The 16,565-nt window shown below is 45.4% G+C and overlaps 2 protein-coding genes across 3 annotated transcripts; both read right to left on the bottom strand.

Moving 5' to 3' along the window:
• Positions 1-433: 433 nt before the first annotated feature.
• Positions 434-3,498, bottom strand: LOC311110445 (uncharacterized protein). Its single transcript, XM_084188993.1, has 4 exons — positions 3,057-3,498; positions 2,863-2,966; positions 2,693-2,756; positions 434-2,512 (listed from the first exon to the last, which is right to left on the bottom strand). The coding sequence occupies exons 1-4, from the start codon at positions 3,361-3,363 to the stop codon at positions 1,431-1,433; spliced, it is 1,557 nt and encodes a 518-aa protein (XP_084045119.1). The 5' UTR covers positions 3,364-3,498; the 3' UTR covers positions 434-1,430.
• A 158-nt stretch (positions 3,499-3,656) lies between these two features.
• On the bottom strand, positions 3,657-16,538 carry LOC311110444 (uncharacterized protein). Of its 2 annotated transcripts, XM_084188991.1 has the most exons (7): positions 16,101-16,511; positions 15,917-16,020; positions 15,748-15,811; positions 13,782-15,574; positions 13,442-13,486; positions 12,971-13,114; positions 3,657-7,654 (listed from the first exon to the last, which is right to left on the bottom strand). In XM_084188991.1, exons 1-4 carry the CDS (start codon positions 16,405-16,407, stop codon positions 14,487-14,489), a joined length of 1,563 nt encoding a protein of 520 aa, XP_084045117.1. In that variant the 5' UTR covers positions 16,408-16,511; the 3' UTR covers positions 3,657-7,654; positions 12,971-13,114; positions 13,442-13,486; positions 13,782-14,486. The 2 variants fall into 2 exon arrangements, with proteins under 2 accessions (XP_084045117.1, XP_084045118.1); XM_084188992.1 differs by lacking the exon at positions 13,442-13,486 and having other exon boundaries at positions 13,796-15,574; positions 16,101-16,538.
• Positions 16,539-16,565: the final 27 nt, after the last annotated feature.

Genomic DNA, 16,565 nt, shown 5'->3' with positions numbered 1-16,565 from the left:
TATAAGTATATTTATTATATAAATGGTAATCTAAATGTTATTTTCAGTAGCATCATGAACGGAGAATCAAAAACAGAGTGAGCGGTTTCAAATGCTGATATCAGGAAGGTGATGTTCTGCCTGTTCTAGGGGAGATAAATCTACAGGTACTGTATTCACCTCCAGGAGATGAGGTTTCCCCAGATCATGGTACCTGTGGGGATTCTGGGAATAAAGAAGAGGTGAGTGAGTAGCTTGGTTCTAGAGTGCTGGTGCACATCCTAACCTGTTTAGCCTACTAAAAACATAGTCAGAATGGAAAGGAATAAACCAGAGAATTCTGATGGAATGGGTTCTAATTCTATGAATTCTAATTCTGGGACTCAAAAACTCATTGCAACTGTGAATAGACAATGGTTTTCCTTTGCAGAATATGATGGGAAAGGTAAAGGGGTATCAAGATGGCTTTATTGAACTCTCTACAAATCCAACCATATTAAACCCTGTATAAACACAAACATTGACAGCCTACCATTCCAGTCAGCGCTCTCTCTCCTTGCAACTGCTGGGTCGCCAGGTCCGTTTCCACGGCCAGGAGTGCGCTGGCCTCCGGGAACCCTGAGCCTTCCTCCTCCTCTTCTCTGCGTCCAGGTACGAACAGAGTCGAACAACGATCTCTCAACCACCAACAGGTCTTGCTCACCCAGGCACCTGTCCAGAGCTTCCTGAATTCTTAATTACTGTTCTTTCACCGATATGAATTCCCTTTCCATCTTTACAGCCTATCAGTCTGATAGGGAATCCATCTTGTTGACAGGTTAATGGAAATGAAGTCTTAATTATTTTACTTCGGTTAACCACTGCACCGATACAAATTCATAAGGATGTAGCCTAGCGGTTATGAGCGTTGAGCCATTAACCGAAAGGTCGCAGGTTGGAATCCCAGAGCCAACCACGCTGAAAAATCTGTCGACGTGCCCTTGAGCAAAGCACTTAACCCTAATTGATCTTGTAAGTCGCTCTTGATAAGAGCGTCTGCTAACTGACTAAAATATGTTTAAAATCTTCACCTGTAATAACATACATTATCAATCCACTCTGGACCAAGCATCAAGCCAGTTGAACTGTAAACACAAGCACTACACATAGAGGGAAGTGTTCAATGTGGAAACCATCCAAACTGAAAAACACACAGAACCAGTATTCATATGAAAACCCCAGTAGTGTTGAGATTACCCTAGGGCCAAGAGTTTTTCCCTGGTCTGGTCACGTGGTGAGGAAAAACTCCTGGTACTACCTATAATTACACTGGAGGAGTAATGTGAAGTTGCCCCTAGATGCTGATCTTGGATCAGTTAAAAAAAAAAATCATACTAATGGTTAAGGTTAGGATTGTGGGTGAGGAAGCTGATCCTAGATCTGTGCCTAGTTGAAACTTCACCCTGGAACACTTACGGCAGCCCAACATCCTGTGGCCTGCCGCCAGTGTGGACGAGGAGGTGCTTCTTCATGTGGCAGGACTGGGTGAAGCACTTCCCGCAGTAGACACATTGAAACGGTTTCTCTCCAGTGTGCACCCTCTCATGCCTCTTCAGCTGGTGGCTGTGGGAGAAGCGCTTGGTGCAGTGGCTGCAGCCGTACGGTTTCTCCCCCGTATGGACCCGCATGTGCCTGCTTAGGTACGCCTGGGGGAAGGTCTTCCCGCAGAGGCTGCACCGGAGATGTCTCTTGGCAGAGCGAGACGTTAGCTGTTGTGGCTGCTTTTCTATGGCTTTTGATGAAGAAGTGGAGCCTCTGTTGAAATTCGGGAAGGGGGCTTGCTTCCCTCTTTGGGGAACCTGGTGGAGAGTAACCCTTGGGGATGAAAAGCTGTTTCGGGTGGACAGTCGATTGAAATCTGGCAACTTGGACCTTGATCCTACAGTTATCCCTTGCTCTGTGTTTTGAGTGTCAGTGGGATACTTTGTCTGTCCAGACTCCATTCCCCCTCTTCCTCTGTTGTCCACAAGCTGCCTGCCCTCTGAACAGACCTCTCCAGATGTCGCCTCTTGACCCGTTATGCTCCATTCTGAACTCATATCTGCCTCCACTTTAATAGGAACCGCATCCACCAGCACCACATCAGGCAGCCAGTCCATAGAGCCCAAAGCAGACATGCAGACCCCAGAGTTACCAGGCGCCCCACTCCTCTCTGGATGTTCAGACAGCCTCTTGGAGTCTGGCCCTGCATTGTGAGGAGCATTCACAGTTCGGTTGTCAGTCTCTTGGTTCTCTGTCCATTGAGACAGTCTGTATGCCATGGGTTGATGGTCAGTTTCCCAGGTCACACACTCAGCACCCAGATGGTCCTGTCTTTCACTGTTGTATGGTGACGCTGGATGCCGGAATGTCTGGTTTTCAGGTTCTATATTGAGTGCGGTGTCTGGAGCGCCGTGTCTGTTGCCCAACTGGTCCAGAAGGTATGTGGTTTCAGTAGATGACGAAGCACCTGGTTCTGCCACAACAATCTTTTCACTGACCGGTTGGACAATCTCTGAAATGGAGCAAAGTAAAGCACAACATCAGCTTCCTGTAGTGGAGACTGATTCTTCTTTGCCTTATTTATTAATGATGGGTTATAACTAAGAAGTTAATCAAATACTGCAATAAACATTGACGGCTTCACTCAACATAAGTGTAAATTGCATAGATTTGATTAGTTGCATAAAAATACCTTCTGTTCTACTGGTGTCAAGGTTCTCCATTTTGACAAGAGTTTCCTCTTGCATATCTGACATCTGTGTTTTGTATTCATCAGAAACATTTTATTAGAAACATTTCCCCAACACCATTTGAAATATGAGAACCCAAATAATAAATTTGACCATGTCCATGACAACTGACCTGCATGCCCCCATCCTGGTCTGTCGCTGTGCGTCCTGAGTCTCTCCGGTTGGTGACATCCTGCATAAAGTTGCCCCCTTCAATGTCGTCAAAACGATTCTTCACTGCACCAGAAAAGAAGAAACCCTCATAAACGTTATATATTCTACATTAACAATTATTTTGAACGTGTTTAAATAAGGTAAAAAACCTACAATATTTGATTTCTGTTGATTTCCCAACGAAGCTCTCTCTTTCCCGGGCAACATGATCGGTGTCCACGCGCCTGTGAACTGTGCGTCGCAGGGCTCCGAATCTCTCTGCGCTCCGTCTAGAATTCTGAAATTTGGTCAAAAGCAGCTTCCTCCGCAAGTTCTCGATTTCTTTCTGGCTATGGGAAATTTCCAAACGTAAGGCAGCATGGCCGTCATCTACAAGTTTGCAGATTTCGGCAACGGCTGCATTCGCCAAAACCTCGACAATGGAGGCTAGCTGAGCATGAAAGGCAACGGTATCGGTCATGTCCTTGGCACTATGTCTATGTTAAACACTTATGTTATAGTAATTTGCATTGCAGTGTTCAGTCAACGTCTTGAGACTACACAGTTCACACCATAGAATGTATCCTTCACACACGTATCTCTTTTTTTTTTGTCTGTTTTGTTCCACTACTTCCTGGATCGTTCTTCAAAATAAAAAGTTGGCTTTTCAAAATAAAGGTTGGTTACACACGCACAATTTACCTTGGTTCCAACACTGCCACCTGCTGCTGTATCATATTGCTGCCGCTATTAAAAGGAATCAAATGGTTAAAAAAATAACCTCTGTCTTCTGACTTTCAGTTAAGTGAATACAAAAATAAAAAGCACACTTTGTCCTCCAAAAATGATTTTACTATTTAGTTCAAGTACAAAAATAGAGTATCAGCATACAACCTGAACTTAAGAGGAATAAATACATTTCTTCAGTTAAAGTAAATCAAAGAGTAGGCTAAGGGTTAGTAGTCTCAAAACTAACTGCACCACACTGAGAATGCACTCTGACTCTGAACAATGTAACAGTAGAAAGATTTTTACAAATCTGAATATAGAAATGATAAATAGCCAATGGGATTACTGATAGTCCTGAGTAATAGCTAAACAACATTCAGGATATATATATATTTTTTACAATAAATTAGAAAACTGTATAAAAACAAACATTGCTAACTAGATGGTAACTTTACATTAAGTAAAGTTATGGGGCTTGCTTTAGATCCTTAAAGTAGAAGTTTAAAAAGTTTTACATTACTATTTCAAGCAAAGCATTTAAATAGTAAAGTAGTGAATTAGGAAAGTTTTCAGACCCCTTGACTTTTTCCACATTTTTTTACGTTACAGGCTTATTCTAAAATGGATTAAAAATAAATCCTCAATCTACACACAATACCCCATAATGACTAAGCAAAAACTGGTTTTTATAAACTTTTGATAAAAATATACAAAATTAAATATTACATTGACATAAGTATTCAGACCCTTCACTCAGCACTTTGTTGAAGCACCATTGGCAGTGATTACAGCCTCGAGTCTTCTTGGGTATGACGCTACAAGCTTGGCACATCTGTATTTGGGGAGTTTCTCCCATTCTTCTCTGCAGATCCTCTCAAGCTCTGTCAGGTTGGATGGGGAGTGTCGCTGCACAGCTATTTTCAGGTCTCTCCAGAGATAATCGAGCAGGTTCAAGTCCGGGCTCTGGCTGGGCCATTCAAGGACATTCAGAGACTTGTCCGGAAGCCACTCCTGCGTTGTCTTGGCTGTGTGCTTAGGGTCGTTGTCCTGTTGGAAGGTGAACCTTCGCCCCAGTCTGAGGTCCTGAGCGCTCTGGAGCAGGTTTTCATCAAGGATCTCTGTACTTTGCTCCATTCACCTTTCCCTCGATCGTGACTAGTCTCCCAGTCCCTGCCTCTGAAAAACATCCCCACAGCATGATGCTGCCACCAACATGCTTCACCGTAGGGATGGTGCCAGGTTTCCTCCAGATGTGACGCTTGGCACTCAGGCCAGAGTGTTCAATCTTGGTTTCATCTGACCAGAGAATCTTGTTTCTCATAGTCTGAGTCCTTTAGGTGCCTGTCAGAATGACCATTGGGTTCTTGATCACCTCCCTGACCAAGGCCCTTCTCCCCCGATTGCTCAGTTTGGCCGGGTGGCCAGCTCTAGAAAGAGTCTTGGTGGTTCTAAACTATTTCCAATTAAGAATGATGGAGGCCACTGTGTTCTTGGGGACCTTCAATGCTGCAGACATTTTTTGGTACCCTTCCCTAGATCTGTGCCTCGACACAATCCTGTCTCAGGGCTCTACGGACAATTCCTTCGACCTCATGGCTTGGTTTTTGCTCTGACATGCACTGTCAACTGTGGGACCTTATATAGACAGGTGTGTGCCTTTCCAAATCATGTCCAATCAATTGAATTTACAACAGGTGGACTCCAAGTTGTAGAAACATTAAGGATGCTCAATGGAAACAGGATGTACCTGAGCGCAATTTCTAGTCTCATAGCAAAGGGTCTGAATACTTATGTAAATAAAGTATGGTTTTTATTTTGAATACATTTGCATAATATTTTCAAAACCTGTTTTCGCTTAGTCATTATAGGGTATTTTTTGTGTGTAGATTGACAAGGGAAAAAATTAATGCAATCCGTTTTAGAATAAGGCTGTAGCGTAACAAATGTGGAAAAAGGGAAGGGGTCTTAATACCTTCCGAATGCACTGTAGTCAAAGTTACATTTAGTAAAACAATTGGTCTGATTACTTTGAGACTACTATATCAACCTTATTGCTTAGCATTGTGGGGCAGTTAGATCACAAACATGTCTAAACTACAGTTGAGGGTGAAAACTAAAAGAAGAAAGATTATGGACAAAGAGATCTGTCAGAAGATGGGAACAAAAGGCAGGATCATGTGGATCAACACTCTTAGGAAAGCAAAGCAACTCAATCATCCATGCTGGAGGTTTCAGTGATGACAGCTCTTTAAAAGTATTTTTGTGGTAGTTGAACTATGTATAATCGGTTCGTATGTAGACCAACTGATAGCTAGCTGTAGTTCTATCTAATAAATAAACGATTTAGGCTAACCGTGATCACCATTTCAGCTTGAATAACAGCGAAGTAGAGGAAGATGTCATCCACTAAGTTTCTGTCTCACCTGTTGGGTAAGTGGTCAGAGGTTTGAATGAAAAGTAAAGCAGAAAGGCATGACATTTTAGGCCGAGCCCTACCCATGACGGTGATGTTCAGGCCCTAACCTACCCGCGCCCGATTGCTCAACCCGAAATTAGAAACACAGTAACTTCCTCCGTTAGTATCAATAGCTGATCTCGGTCCGTCACTTGCTTCCTGCGCTGCCCCATGCGCTCCTCTGCGTGTGTGAGTACCCATAGCAATGGCTACATTTGGGCTGCTCAATGACGAGACACGAGAGAGCTGTTAGCTTGCGTTAGCCAGCTACTTTTTGTCCCTCTAAACTCCGACATAGAGCTGTAACTTTGATTGGTATGCTCATGTATGCACATTCATATAGTTATAGTTGATCAATGTTTTAAAGATTTGAAGATAGGATGGCCTGAACATGTGAAAGTTGGTTTGGTGTCTCTAGCTTGAACGGTTCAAGAGTTGCTGTTGCAGAGTTATTTTATGCAAATGCTTATAGTTAGTCGATAACAGTTTTAAAGAAGATTATGGATTAAGATTAAAGAATTTGAAGTTAGGATAGCCTGAATGTTTTAAAGTTGGTCTTGTAGCTTAATTTGCCAAGGTGCAAGACCATTTTGAATAGCTACCTCTGTATTTCTATGGTTCTCATTCAAACTAATGTTAATTTATGCACATTTTTATTGGTTATAGTTCAAAAAGTATATGTAGTATCAAAATATTTTGACAAGCAATCTAAGTAGGGTGTCTGAACATCTCAACGTTGGTTTGGAGTTGACATCTTAAATGGTGAAAGAGGAGATACTTTAGGTCTAGATTTTTTTCTTTATTATTACCGTTCTAGTCTATGGCCCCTTTTATTGTCATTGAAATGCATTGGTATCCATAGCAACAGCCCCGTTTAGGCTGCACAACAACTAGACATGAGGGAGCTGTTAGCTGATGGTAGCTAGCTGCTTTTCGTCACTCTAAACTCAAACAGCTGTAACTTTTGACTGTTAGTAGATAATTATGTTCTGCTTCCAGATTTGAATACCAATGACGTAGACCAAGATGTCATGCCCTATACGTTTTTGTCTAAAGTGCTGGAAAAGTGGTCAATGTTGCGGATGTATGCAGTGCAGCAATCATGCAGCAAGTATATAATGGTTTATGTCATCATTCACAGTAACCACAATGTACTGGCTTCTCCTCCTTTCAGATACTACTGGGGCTCATGATTTGCCTGGCTACCCAGACTCCTTGCTCCGGCCAAACCCTAAGCCACGCCCACAGACGTTTCTTCTCGACAATGAGTCTGGATCAGAGTACCTCTCTGACCCTTCACCGAATGCGAACACATTCGGGGCCGTCTGATTGGTCTAGAAAACGGTGGGTTGGGCCAGAGCCAAAACACACGTGATTAAAGCTGCGGTTTGAAAATTCGTCATTGGCTTGGATAATCTGATTGGTTAAAGATGATCCAGTCGCTGATGACTATTTTGTACAATACCCCTCGTATCCCTCACCACCACAAACGACTTCAATGATGGCAGTCTCAGACTAAAGTATGTGGCGAACGACAGAGCAGCGGAAGAATTTGGTGTGAGTCCCAGACTAGCTCAGAATCGGATCTCTGGAAAAGAAACACAGAACAGGACAAAAGACTGTCAGACAAACCAGAATGGAATACGAATGCACAAGTAAAGAATCTAAAGCCTATGGGTCAGACATTTTTTTTAAGTGTTTGCGCGCAGTGTTGACATACATTGTTACAAACATCATTGTCACAACCAAATCATGGAATGACATTTGAGACATTGCATTATCTGGAAAGATTTTTTGGGAAAAGTATGGTACAAATTTTGAAATTCTCCTCAGAGCACTACATGACATTGAATCAATGAGTTACTCTCCAAAAAAATTGCCTGTGTCCCATAAGCTTTGACGTACAGTGCATTCGAAAGTATTCAGACCACTTAACTTTTTCCACATTTTGTTAGGTTACAGCCTTATTCTAAAATTGATTTTTCCTCATCTGTTTTCCTCATCTATCTTCACACAGTACCCCATAATGACAAAGCAAAAACCAAGCCATGAGGTCGAAGGAATTGTCTGTAAAGCTCAGAGATAGGATTGTGTCGAGGCACAGATCTGGGGAAGGGTACCAAAAAATTTGCAGCATTGAAGGTCCCCAAGAACACAGTGGCCTCCATCATTCTTAAATCAAAGAAATTTGAAACCACCAAGACTCTTCCTAGAGCTGGCAGCCCGGCCAAACTGAGAAATCGGGGGAGAAGGGCCTTGGTCAGGGAGGTGACAAAAAACCCAATGGTCACTCTGACAGAGCTCCAGAGTTCCTCTGTGGAAATGGGAGAACCTTCCAGAAGGACAACCATCTCTGCAGCACTCCACCAATCAGGCCTTTATGGTAGAGTGGCCAGACGGAAGCCACTCCTCAGTAAAAGGCACATGATAGCCCAGTTGGAGTTTGCAAAAAGGCACCTAAAGGACTCTGACCATGAGAAACAAGATTCTCTGGTCTGATGAAACCAAGATTGAACTCTTTGGCCTGAATGCTAAGCATCACGTCTGGAGGAAACCAGGCACTGCTCATCACCTGGCCAATACCATCCCTATGGTGGTGGCAGCATCATGCTGTGGGGATGTTTTCAGCGGCAGGGACTAGGAGACTAGTCAGGATCGGGGGAAAGATAAACAGTGCAAAGTACAGAAAGATCCTTGATGAAAACCTGCTCCAGAGCGCTCAGGACCTCAGACTGGGGCGAAGGTTCACCTACCAACAGGACAATGACCCTAAGCACACAGCCAAGACAACGCAAGAGTGGCTTCGGGAAAAGTCTCTGAATGTCCTTGAGTGGCCCAGCCAGAGCCCGGACTTCAACCTGATCGAACATCTCTGGAGAGAACTGAAAATAGATGTGCAGCGACGCTCCCCATCCAACCTGACAGAGCTTGAGAGGATATGCAGAGAAGAATTGGAGAAACTCCTCAAATAAAGGAGTGCCAAGTTTGTAGCGTCATACCCAAGAACTAATAGTCTTGGAAGGCTCCTGCTTGATTCTGTAAGTAGAATTGTTTTAACTTGTAAACTGTGTTGGTTCTGCCTGTCTGTCATAGTTAGTAAGCTACCCAGTCTGCTTAAGAAGCGATTGCTACCCATTCACACTGGACGCAGGTCCAGCCACTTATTTTGTTCTCTGCAGATTACAACTCAATAGGAGGGGGAGTGGCTACACTTGTGCTAGGCAATTAGCTTAGTGTTATTAGCACAACCTCTTTGTTCAGCGGCAGCTGTCCCCAAAACGAAGACTGTCCCTGAAACAGACAGTTCTGCCAAGTTGTTAGTTAGTCGAGGGAGGCCCCGCTCTCTCGCTTCCCCAGATGTTTAGTTAATTTCATTCCGATCTCTTTTGCATTATTGTAGCCTTTTCTGTAGCCTGTCAACTATGTGTCTGTCTATCCCTGTTCTCTCCTCTCTGCACAGGCCATACAAACACGTCACACCACGTGGCTGCTACCACTCTGATCTGGTGGTCCCTGCGCGCACGACCCACGTAGAGTTCCAGGTCTCCGGCAGCCTCTGGAACTGCCGTTCTGCAGCCAACAAGGCAGAGTTCATCTCACCCTATGCTACCCTCCAGTCTCTCGACTTCTTGGCGCTGACGGAAACATGGATTACCACAGAAAACACTGCTACTCCTACTGCTCTTTCCTAGTCTGATCATGTGTTCTCGCATACCCCGAGAGCATCTGGTCAGCGCGGCGGTGGCACAGGAATCCTCATCTCTCCCAAGTGGACATTCTCTCTTTTCCCCCTGACCCATCTGTCTATCTCCTCATTTGAATTCCATGCTGTCACAGTCACTAGCCCATTCAAGCTTAACATCCTTGTCATTTATCGCCCTCCAGGTTCCCTTGGAGAGTTCATCAATGAGCTTGACGCCTTGATAAGTTCCTTTCCTGAGGATGGCTCACCCCTCACAGTTCTGGGTGACTTTAACCTGCCGACGTCTGCCTTCGACTCATTTCTCTCTGCCTCCTTCTTTCCACTCCTTTCCTCTTTTGACCTCACCCTCTCACCGTCCCCCGCTACTCACAAGGCAGGCAATACGCTTGACCTCATCTTTACTAGATGCTGTTCTTGTACTAATCTCACTGCAACTCCCCTCCAAGTCTCCGACCACTACTTTGTATCCTTTTCTCTCTCGCTCTCCTCCAACACTACTCACTCTGCCCCTACTCAGATGGTAATGCGCCATCGCAACCTTCGCTCTCTCTCTCCCGCTACTCTCTCCTCTTCCATCCTATCATCTCTTCCCTCTGCTAAATCCTTCTCCCTCCGGTCTCCTGATTCTGCCTCCTCGACCCTCCTCTCCTCCCTTTCTGCATCTTTTGACTCTCTATGTCCCCTATCCTCCCGGCCGGCTCGGTCCTCCCCTCCTGCTCCGTGGCTTGACGACTCATTGCGAGCTCACAGAACAGGGCTCCAGGCAGCCGAGCGGAAATGGAGGAAAACTAGACTCCCTGCGGACCTGTCATCTTTTCACTCCCTCCTCTCTACCTTTTCTTCCTCTGTTTCTGCTGCTAAAGCCACTTTCTACCACTCTAAATGTCAAGCCTCTGCCTCTAACCCTAGGAAGCTCTTTGCCACCTTCTCCTCCCTGCTGAATCTTCCCTCCTCCCTCTCTGTGGATGACTTCATCAACCATTTTGAAAAGAAGGTTGACGACATCCGATCCTCATTTATTAAGTCAAAGGACACCGCTGGTCCTGTGCACACTGCCCTACCCTATGCTTTGACTTCTTTCTCCCCTCTCTCTCCAGATGAAATCTTGTGACTTGTGACGGCCGGCCGCCCAACAACCTGCCCACTTGACCCTATCCCCTCCTCTCTTCTCCAGACCATTTCCGGAGACCTTCTCCCTTACCTCACCTCGCTCATCAACTCATCCTTGACCGCTGGCTATGTCCCTTCCGTCTTCAAGAGGGCGAGAGTTGCACCCCTCCTCAAAAAACCTACACTCCGATGTCAACAACTACAGACCAGTATCCCTTCTTTATTTTCTCTCCAAAACTCTTGAGCGTGCCGTCTCTAGCCAACTCTCCTGCTATCTCTCTCAGAATGACCTTCTTGATCCTAACCAGTCAGGTTTCAAGACTGGTCATTCAACTGAGACTGCTCTTCTCTATGTCACGGAGGCTCTCCGCACTGCCAAAGCTAACTCTCTCTCCTCTGCTCTTATCCTTCTAGACCTATCTGCTGCCTTTGATACTGTGAACCATCAGATCCTCCTCTCCACCCTCTCCAAGTTGGGCATCTCTGGCGCTGCTCACTCTTGGATTGCGTCCTACCTGACCGGTCGCTCCTACCAGGTGGCGTGGCGAGAATCTGTCTCCGCACCACATGCTCTCACCACTGGTGTCCCCCAGGGCTCAGTTCTAGGCCCTCTCCTATTCTCTCTATACACCAAGTTACTTGGCTCTGTCATATCCTCACATGGTCTCTCCTATCATTGCTACGCAGACGACACACAATTCATTTTCTCCTTTCCCCCATCTGATAAACAGGTGGCGAATCACATCTCTGCATGTCTGGCAGACATATCAGTGTGGATGTCGGATCACCACCTCAAGCTGAACCTCGGCAAGACGGAGCTGCTCTTCCTCCCGGGGAAGGACTGCCCGCTCCATGATCTCGCCATCACGGTTGACAACTCCATTGTGTTCTCCTCCCAGAGTGCAAAGAACCTTGGCGTGACCCTGAACAACACCCTGTCGTTCTCTGCTAACATCAAAGCGGTGACTTGATCCTGCAGGTTCATGCTCTACATTCGCAGAGTACGACCCTACCTTACACAGAAAGCGGCACAGGTCCTAATCCAGGCACTTGTCATCTCCCGTCTGGATTACTGCAACTCGCTGTTGGCTGGGCTCCTTGCCTGTGCCATTAAACCCCTGCAACTTATCCAGAACGCTGCAGCCCGTCTGGTGTTCAACCTTCCCAAGTTCTCTCACGTCACCCCGCTCCTCCGCACACTCCACTGGCTTCCAGTTGAAGCTCGCATCTACTACAAAACCATGGTGCTTGCCTACGGAGCTGTGAGGGGAATGGCACCTCCTTACCTTCAGGCTCTGATCAGACCCTACACCCAAACGAGGGCACTACGTTCATCCATCTCTGGGCTGCTAGCCCCCCTACCTCTGCGGAAGCACAGTTCCCACTCAGCCCAGTCAAAGCTATTCGCTGCTCTGGCACCCCAATGGTGGAACAAGCTCCCCTACGACGCCAGGACAGTGGAGTCACTGACCACCTTCCGGAGACAGTTGAAACTCTACCTCTTTAAGGAATCCCTGGAATAGTAATCCTTCTATCCCCCCTTTACTACCATTGTCTTTTGTCTAAACTAACACCTGACTTATTTCACCTGCTAGCACTGATTTGTTTAAAGAAATGTACTTATTGTGATCGATATGTAGTTGTCCCTGATTGCACTGACTTTTCTCACAGCTGCTTGTTTGAAGAAGTGTACTTACTGGGATCAAGATGTGGTTGTCCCACTGGCTATCCTAAGTTGAATGCACTAATTTGTAAGTCGCTCTGGATAAGAGGGTCTGCTAAATGACTTAAATGTAAATGTAAGACTCGAGGCTGTAATCGCTGACAAAGGTGCTTCAACAAAGTACTGAGTAAAGAGTCTGAATACTTATGCAAATATGATATTTCCGTTTATTACTTTAGAAAAATTTGCAAACATTTCTAAAAATCTGTTTTCGCTTTGTCATTATGGGGTCTTGTGTGTAGATTGATGAGGGAAAAACAAACAATTTAATCCATTTTAGAATAAGGCTGTAAAGTAACAAAATGTGGAAAAAGTCAAGGGTGTCTGAATACTTTCCGAATGCAGTGTATGTTGTTGTCGAGACTAACCTTCACTATGGAGTACTTCCTGTTGATTTCATTTCTAAGGATGGCGCACAAGGTTCTGCAGACCAGAGACAGGTTCCAGTAGCCTCTCTTCCTGGCCACACACAGCACGTCCTGGAAGATCCACACCAGCTACTCCAGAGGAAGCTACAAAGACAAAGTTAATTAAATGGTTTCCATATTGTATCTGTATATACTGTGGATCAGGTGCTGGTCCTAAACAATCAGGTTGGCCCCCTAAGCAGTGGTGTTATATATAAAAGTATAGGAAAGTCACTAGGTAGGCTACATGTCCAAGTCTAGAAGACATGTATAGTCTATTATATGAATGTTAATCGAAACATTCTCTTCAGTAGCATCATGCAAGCAGAATCAAAAACAAAGAGTGAGCAGTTTCAAATCTGATATTATGAAAGCAGGAAGGTGATGTTCTGCCTGTTCTATGTGAGATAAATCTACAGATACTGTATTTACCTCCAGGAGATGAGGTTTTCCCAGACCATGGTACCTGTGGGGATTCTGGGAATAAAGAAGAGGTGAGTGAGTAGCTTGGTTCTAGAGTGCTGGTGCACATCCTAACCTGTTTAGCCTACTAAAAACATAGTCAGAATGGAAAGGAATAAACCATTATCTGATTTAATTGTATGGGTTCTAATTCTATTAATTTTAATTCTGGGACTCATAAACTCATTGTAACTTTGAACAGACAACGGTATTCCTAGGCTGAATATTATGGAAAGTGTAAAATGGTATCAAGATAGTTCAATAAAGCCCTCTATAAACCCAACCATAATAAATCCTCTATAAAGCCAACCATTGACATCCTACCATTCCAGGTCAGCACTCTCGCCTTGCAACTAATGGGTCGCCAGGTCTGTTTCAACGGCCAGGAGTGCGGTGGCGCCCTGGGAACCTGTGGCTTTGCTCTTCTGCCATGTCAATGTCCAGAAAGTGACAGTCATCGTTGCGCTCTTCCATGCGCCTTCTTCCTCCTCTTCCCTGAACCTTCATCATCCTCTTCCCTGCACCTTCATCCTCCTCTTCTCTGTGTCCAGGTACGAGATGAGCCGAGCAACGATCTCTCGACCACCAACAGGCCTTGCTCACCAGGCACCTGTCCAGAGCTTCCTGAATTCTTAATTACTGTTCTTTGGTTCACCACTGCACCAATACAAATTCATGAGGCTGTTTAAAATCTTCACCTGTAATAACTTAAACATTATCAATCCACTCTGGGCCAAGCATCAAGCCAGATAAACTAATACACAACCACTACACACAGAGGGTAGCATTCAACATGGAAACAATCCAAACTGTTAAAAACACATGGACCCAGTATTCATATGAAAACCCCAGTAATGTGGAGCCATTCCCCTTAAAACTAAGGCAAGGAGTTTTTCCCTGTTCTGGTCACTTGGTGAGGAAAAACTCCTGGCCCTGCCTATAATTACACCGGGCGGAGTTAGGTTAGGATTGGGGAAGAGGATCTGTACCTAGGGGAATCATCACCCTGGAACACTTAGGGCAGCCCAACGTCCAGTGGCCTGCCGCCAGTGTGGACGAGGAGGTGCCTCTTCATATGACTGGACTGGGTGAAGCACTTCCTGCAGTAGACACAGTGAAACGGTTTCTCTCCAGTGTGCACCCTCTCATGCATCTTCAGCTGGTGGCTGTGGGAGAAGCGCTTGGTGCAGTGGCTGCAGCCGTATGGTTTCTCCCCCGTATGGACCCGCATGTGACTCCGCAGTTGCGCCGGCTGGGGGAAGGGCTTTCCGCAAAGAGTGCACCGGAGCTGCCTCTTGGGCGAGTGAGACGTTAGCTGTTGCGGCTGCTTTTCTACGCCTTTTGATGAAGAAGTGGAGCCTCTGTTGACATTCGGAAAGGGTGCTTGCTTCCCTCTTTGGGGAACCTGTTGGAGAGTAACCCTTGGGGATGAAAAGCTGTTTGGGGTGGACAGTCCGTTGAAATCTGGCAACTTGGACCTTGATCCTACAGTTGTCCCTTGCTCTGTGTTTTGAGTGTCAGTGGGACACTTTGTCTGTCCAGACTCCATTCCCCCTCTTCCTCTGTTGTCCACAAGCTGCCTGCGCTCTGAATAGACCTCTCCAGATGTCACCTCTTGACCCGTCCATTCTGAACTCATATCTGCCTCCACTTTAATAGGAACCGAGTCCACCAGCACCACATCAGGCAGCCAGTCCAGAGAGCCCAAAGCAGACATGCAGACCCCAGAGTTACCAGGCGCCCCACTCCTCTCTGGATGTTCAGACAGCCTCTTGGAGTCTGGCCCTGCATTGTGAGGAGCATTCACAGTTCGGTTGTCAGTCTCTTGGTTCTCTGTCCATTGGGACAGGCTGTATGCTATGGGTTGATGGTCGGTTTCCCAGGTCACACACTCAGCACCCTGATGGTCCTGTGTTGCTCTGTTGTATGGTGACGCTGGATGCTGGAACGTCTGATTTTCAGGTTCTATATTGAGTGTGGTGTCTGGAGCTCTGTGTCTGTTGCCCTGCTGGTCCAGAAGGTCTGTGGTTTCAGTAGATGACGAAGCACCTGGTTCTGCCACAACAATCTTCTCACTGGTCTCACTGACCGGTTGGACAATCTCTGAAATGGGGCAAAGTAAAGCACAACATCAGCTTCCTGTAGTGGAGACTGATTCTTCTTTGCCTTATTTATTAGTTATGACTAAGAAGTTAATCAAATACGGCAACAAACATTGAAGGCTTTACTGAACAAAAGTGTAAATTGCAAGAATTTGATTAGTTGTATAAAAATACCTTCTGTTCTACTGGTGTCAAGGTTCTCCATTTTGACAAGAGTTTCCTCTTGCATATCTGCCATCTGTGTTTTGTATTTATGAAAAACATTTTATTTAAAAAATATCCCACCTCCATTTGAAATATGAGAAAACAAATAATCAATTTGACCATGTCTATGACAACTGACCTGCATGCCCCCATCCTGGTCTGTCGCTGTGCGTCCTGCGTCTCTCCAGTTGGTGACATCCTGCATAAAGTTGCCCCCTTCACTGTCGGCAAAACGATTCTCCACTGCACCAGAAAAGAGAAACCCTCATAAACGATATATATTCTACACTAATCATTATGTTGAAATAATGTAAAAAACCTACAATAGCCAAGTCTGCCTGATGACTTTCCAACGAAGCGCTCTCTTGCATGGGAAACCAGATCGGTGTCGCGCCTGTGAACTGTGCGTCGTAGGGCTCCGAATCTCTCTGCGCTCCGTTGAGAACTCTGGTATTTTGTCAAAAGCAGCTTCTTCCGCAGGTTATCGATTTCTTTCTGGCTATTGGAAATTTCCAAACGTAAGGCAACATGGCCGTCATCTACAAGTTTGCAGATTTCGGCAACTGCTGCATTCGCCAAAACCTCAATGATGGAGGCTAGCTGAGCATGAAAGGCGGCGGTATCGCACATGTCCTTGGCGCTATGTCAATGCTAAACACTTACTTATGTTATAGTAAATTGCAGTGTTCAGTCAACCTCTTGAGAAATCACAGGTCACACCATAGACGGTATGCTACACACAGCAATGTTTTCGTTCCGGAAACAAAAAAAATTACGGCTACTTCCTG

This window comes from Coregonus lavaretus (genome assembly GCF_964263955.1).
Source record: "Coregonus lavaretus genome assembly, contig: SUPER_35_unloc_6, whole genome shotgun sequence".
Classification (NCBI taxonomy): domain Eukaryota; kingdom Metazoa; phylum Chordata; class Actinopteri; order Salmoniformes; family Salmonidae; genus Coregonus; species Coregonus lavaretus.
Note: the sequence above shows the minus strand (reverse complement) of the source record. Positions and strands in the feature narration are given on the sequence as shown.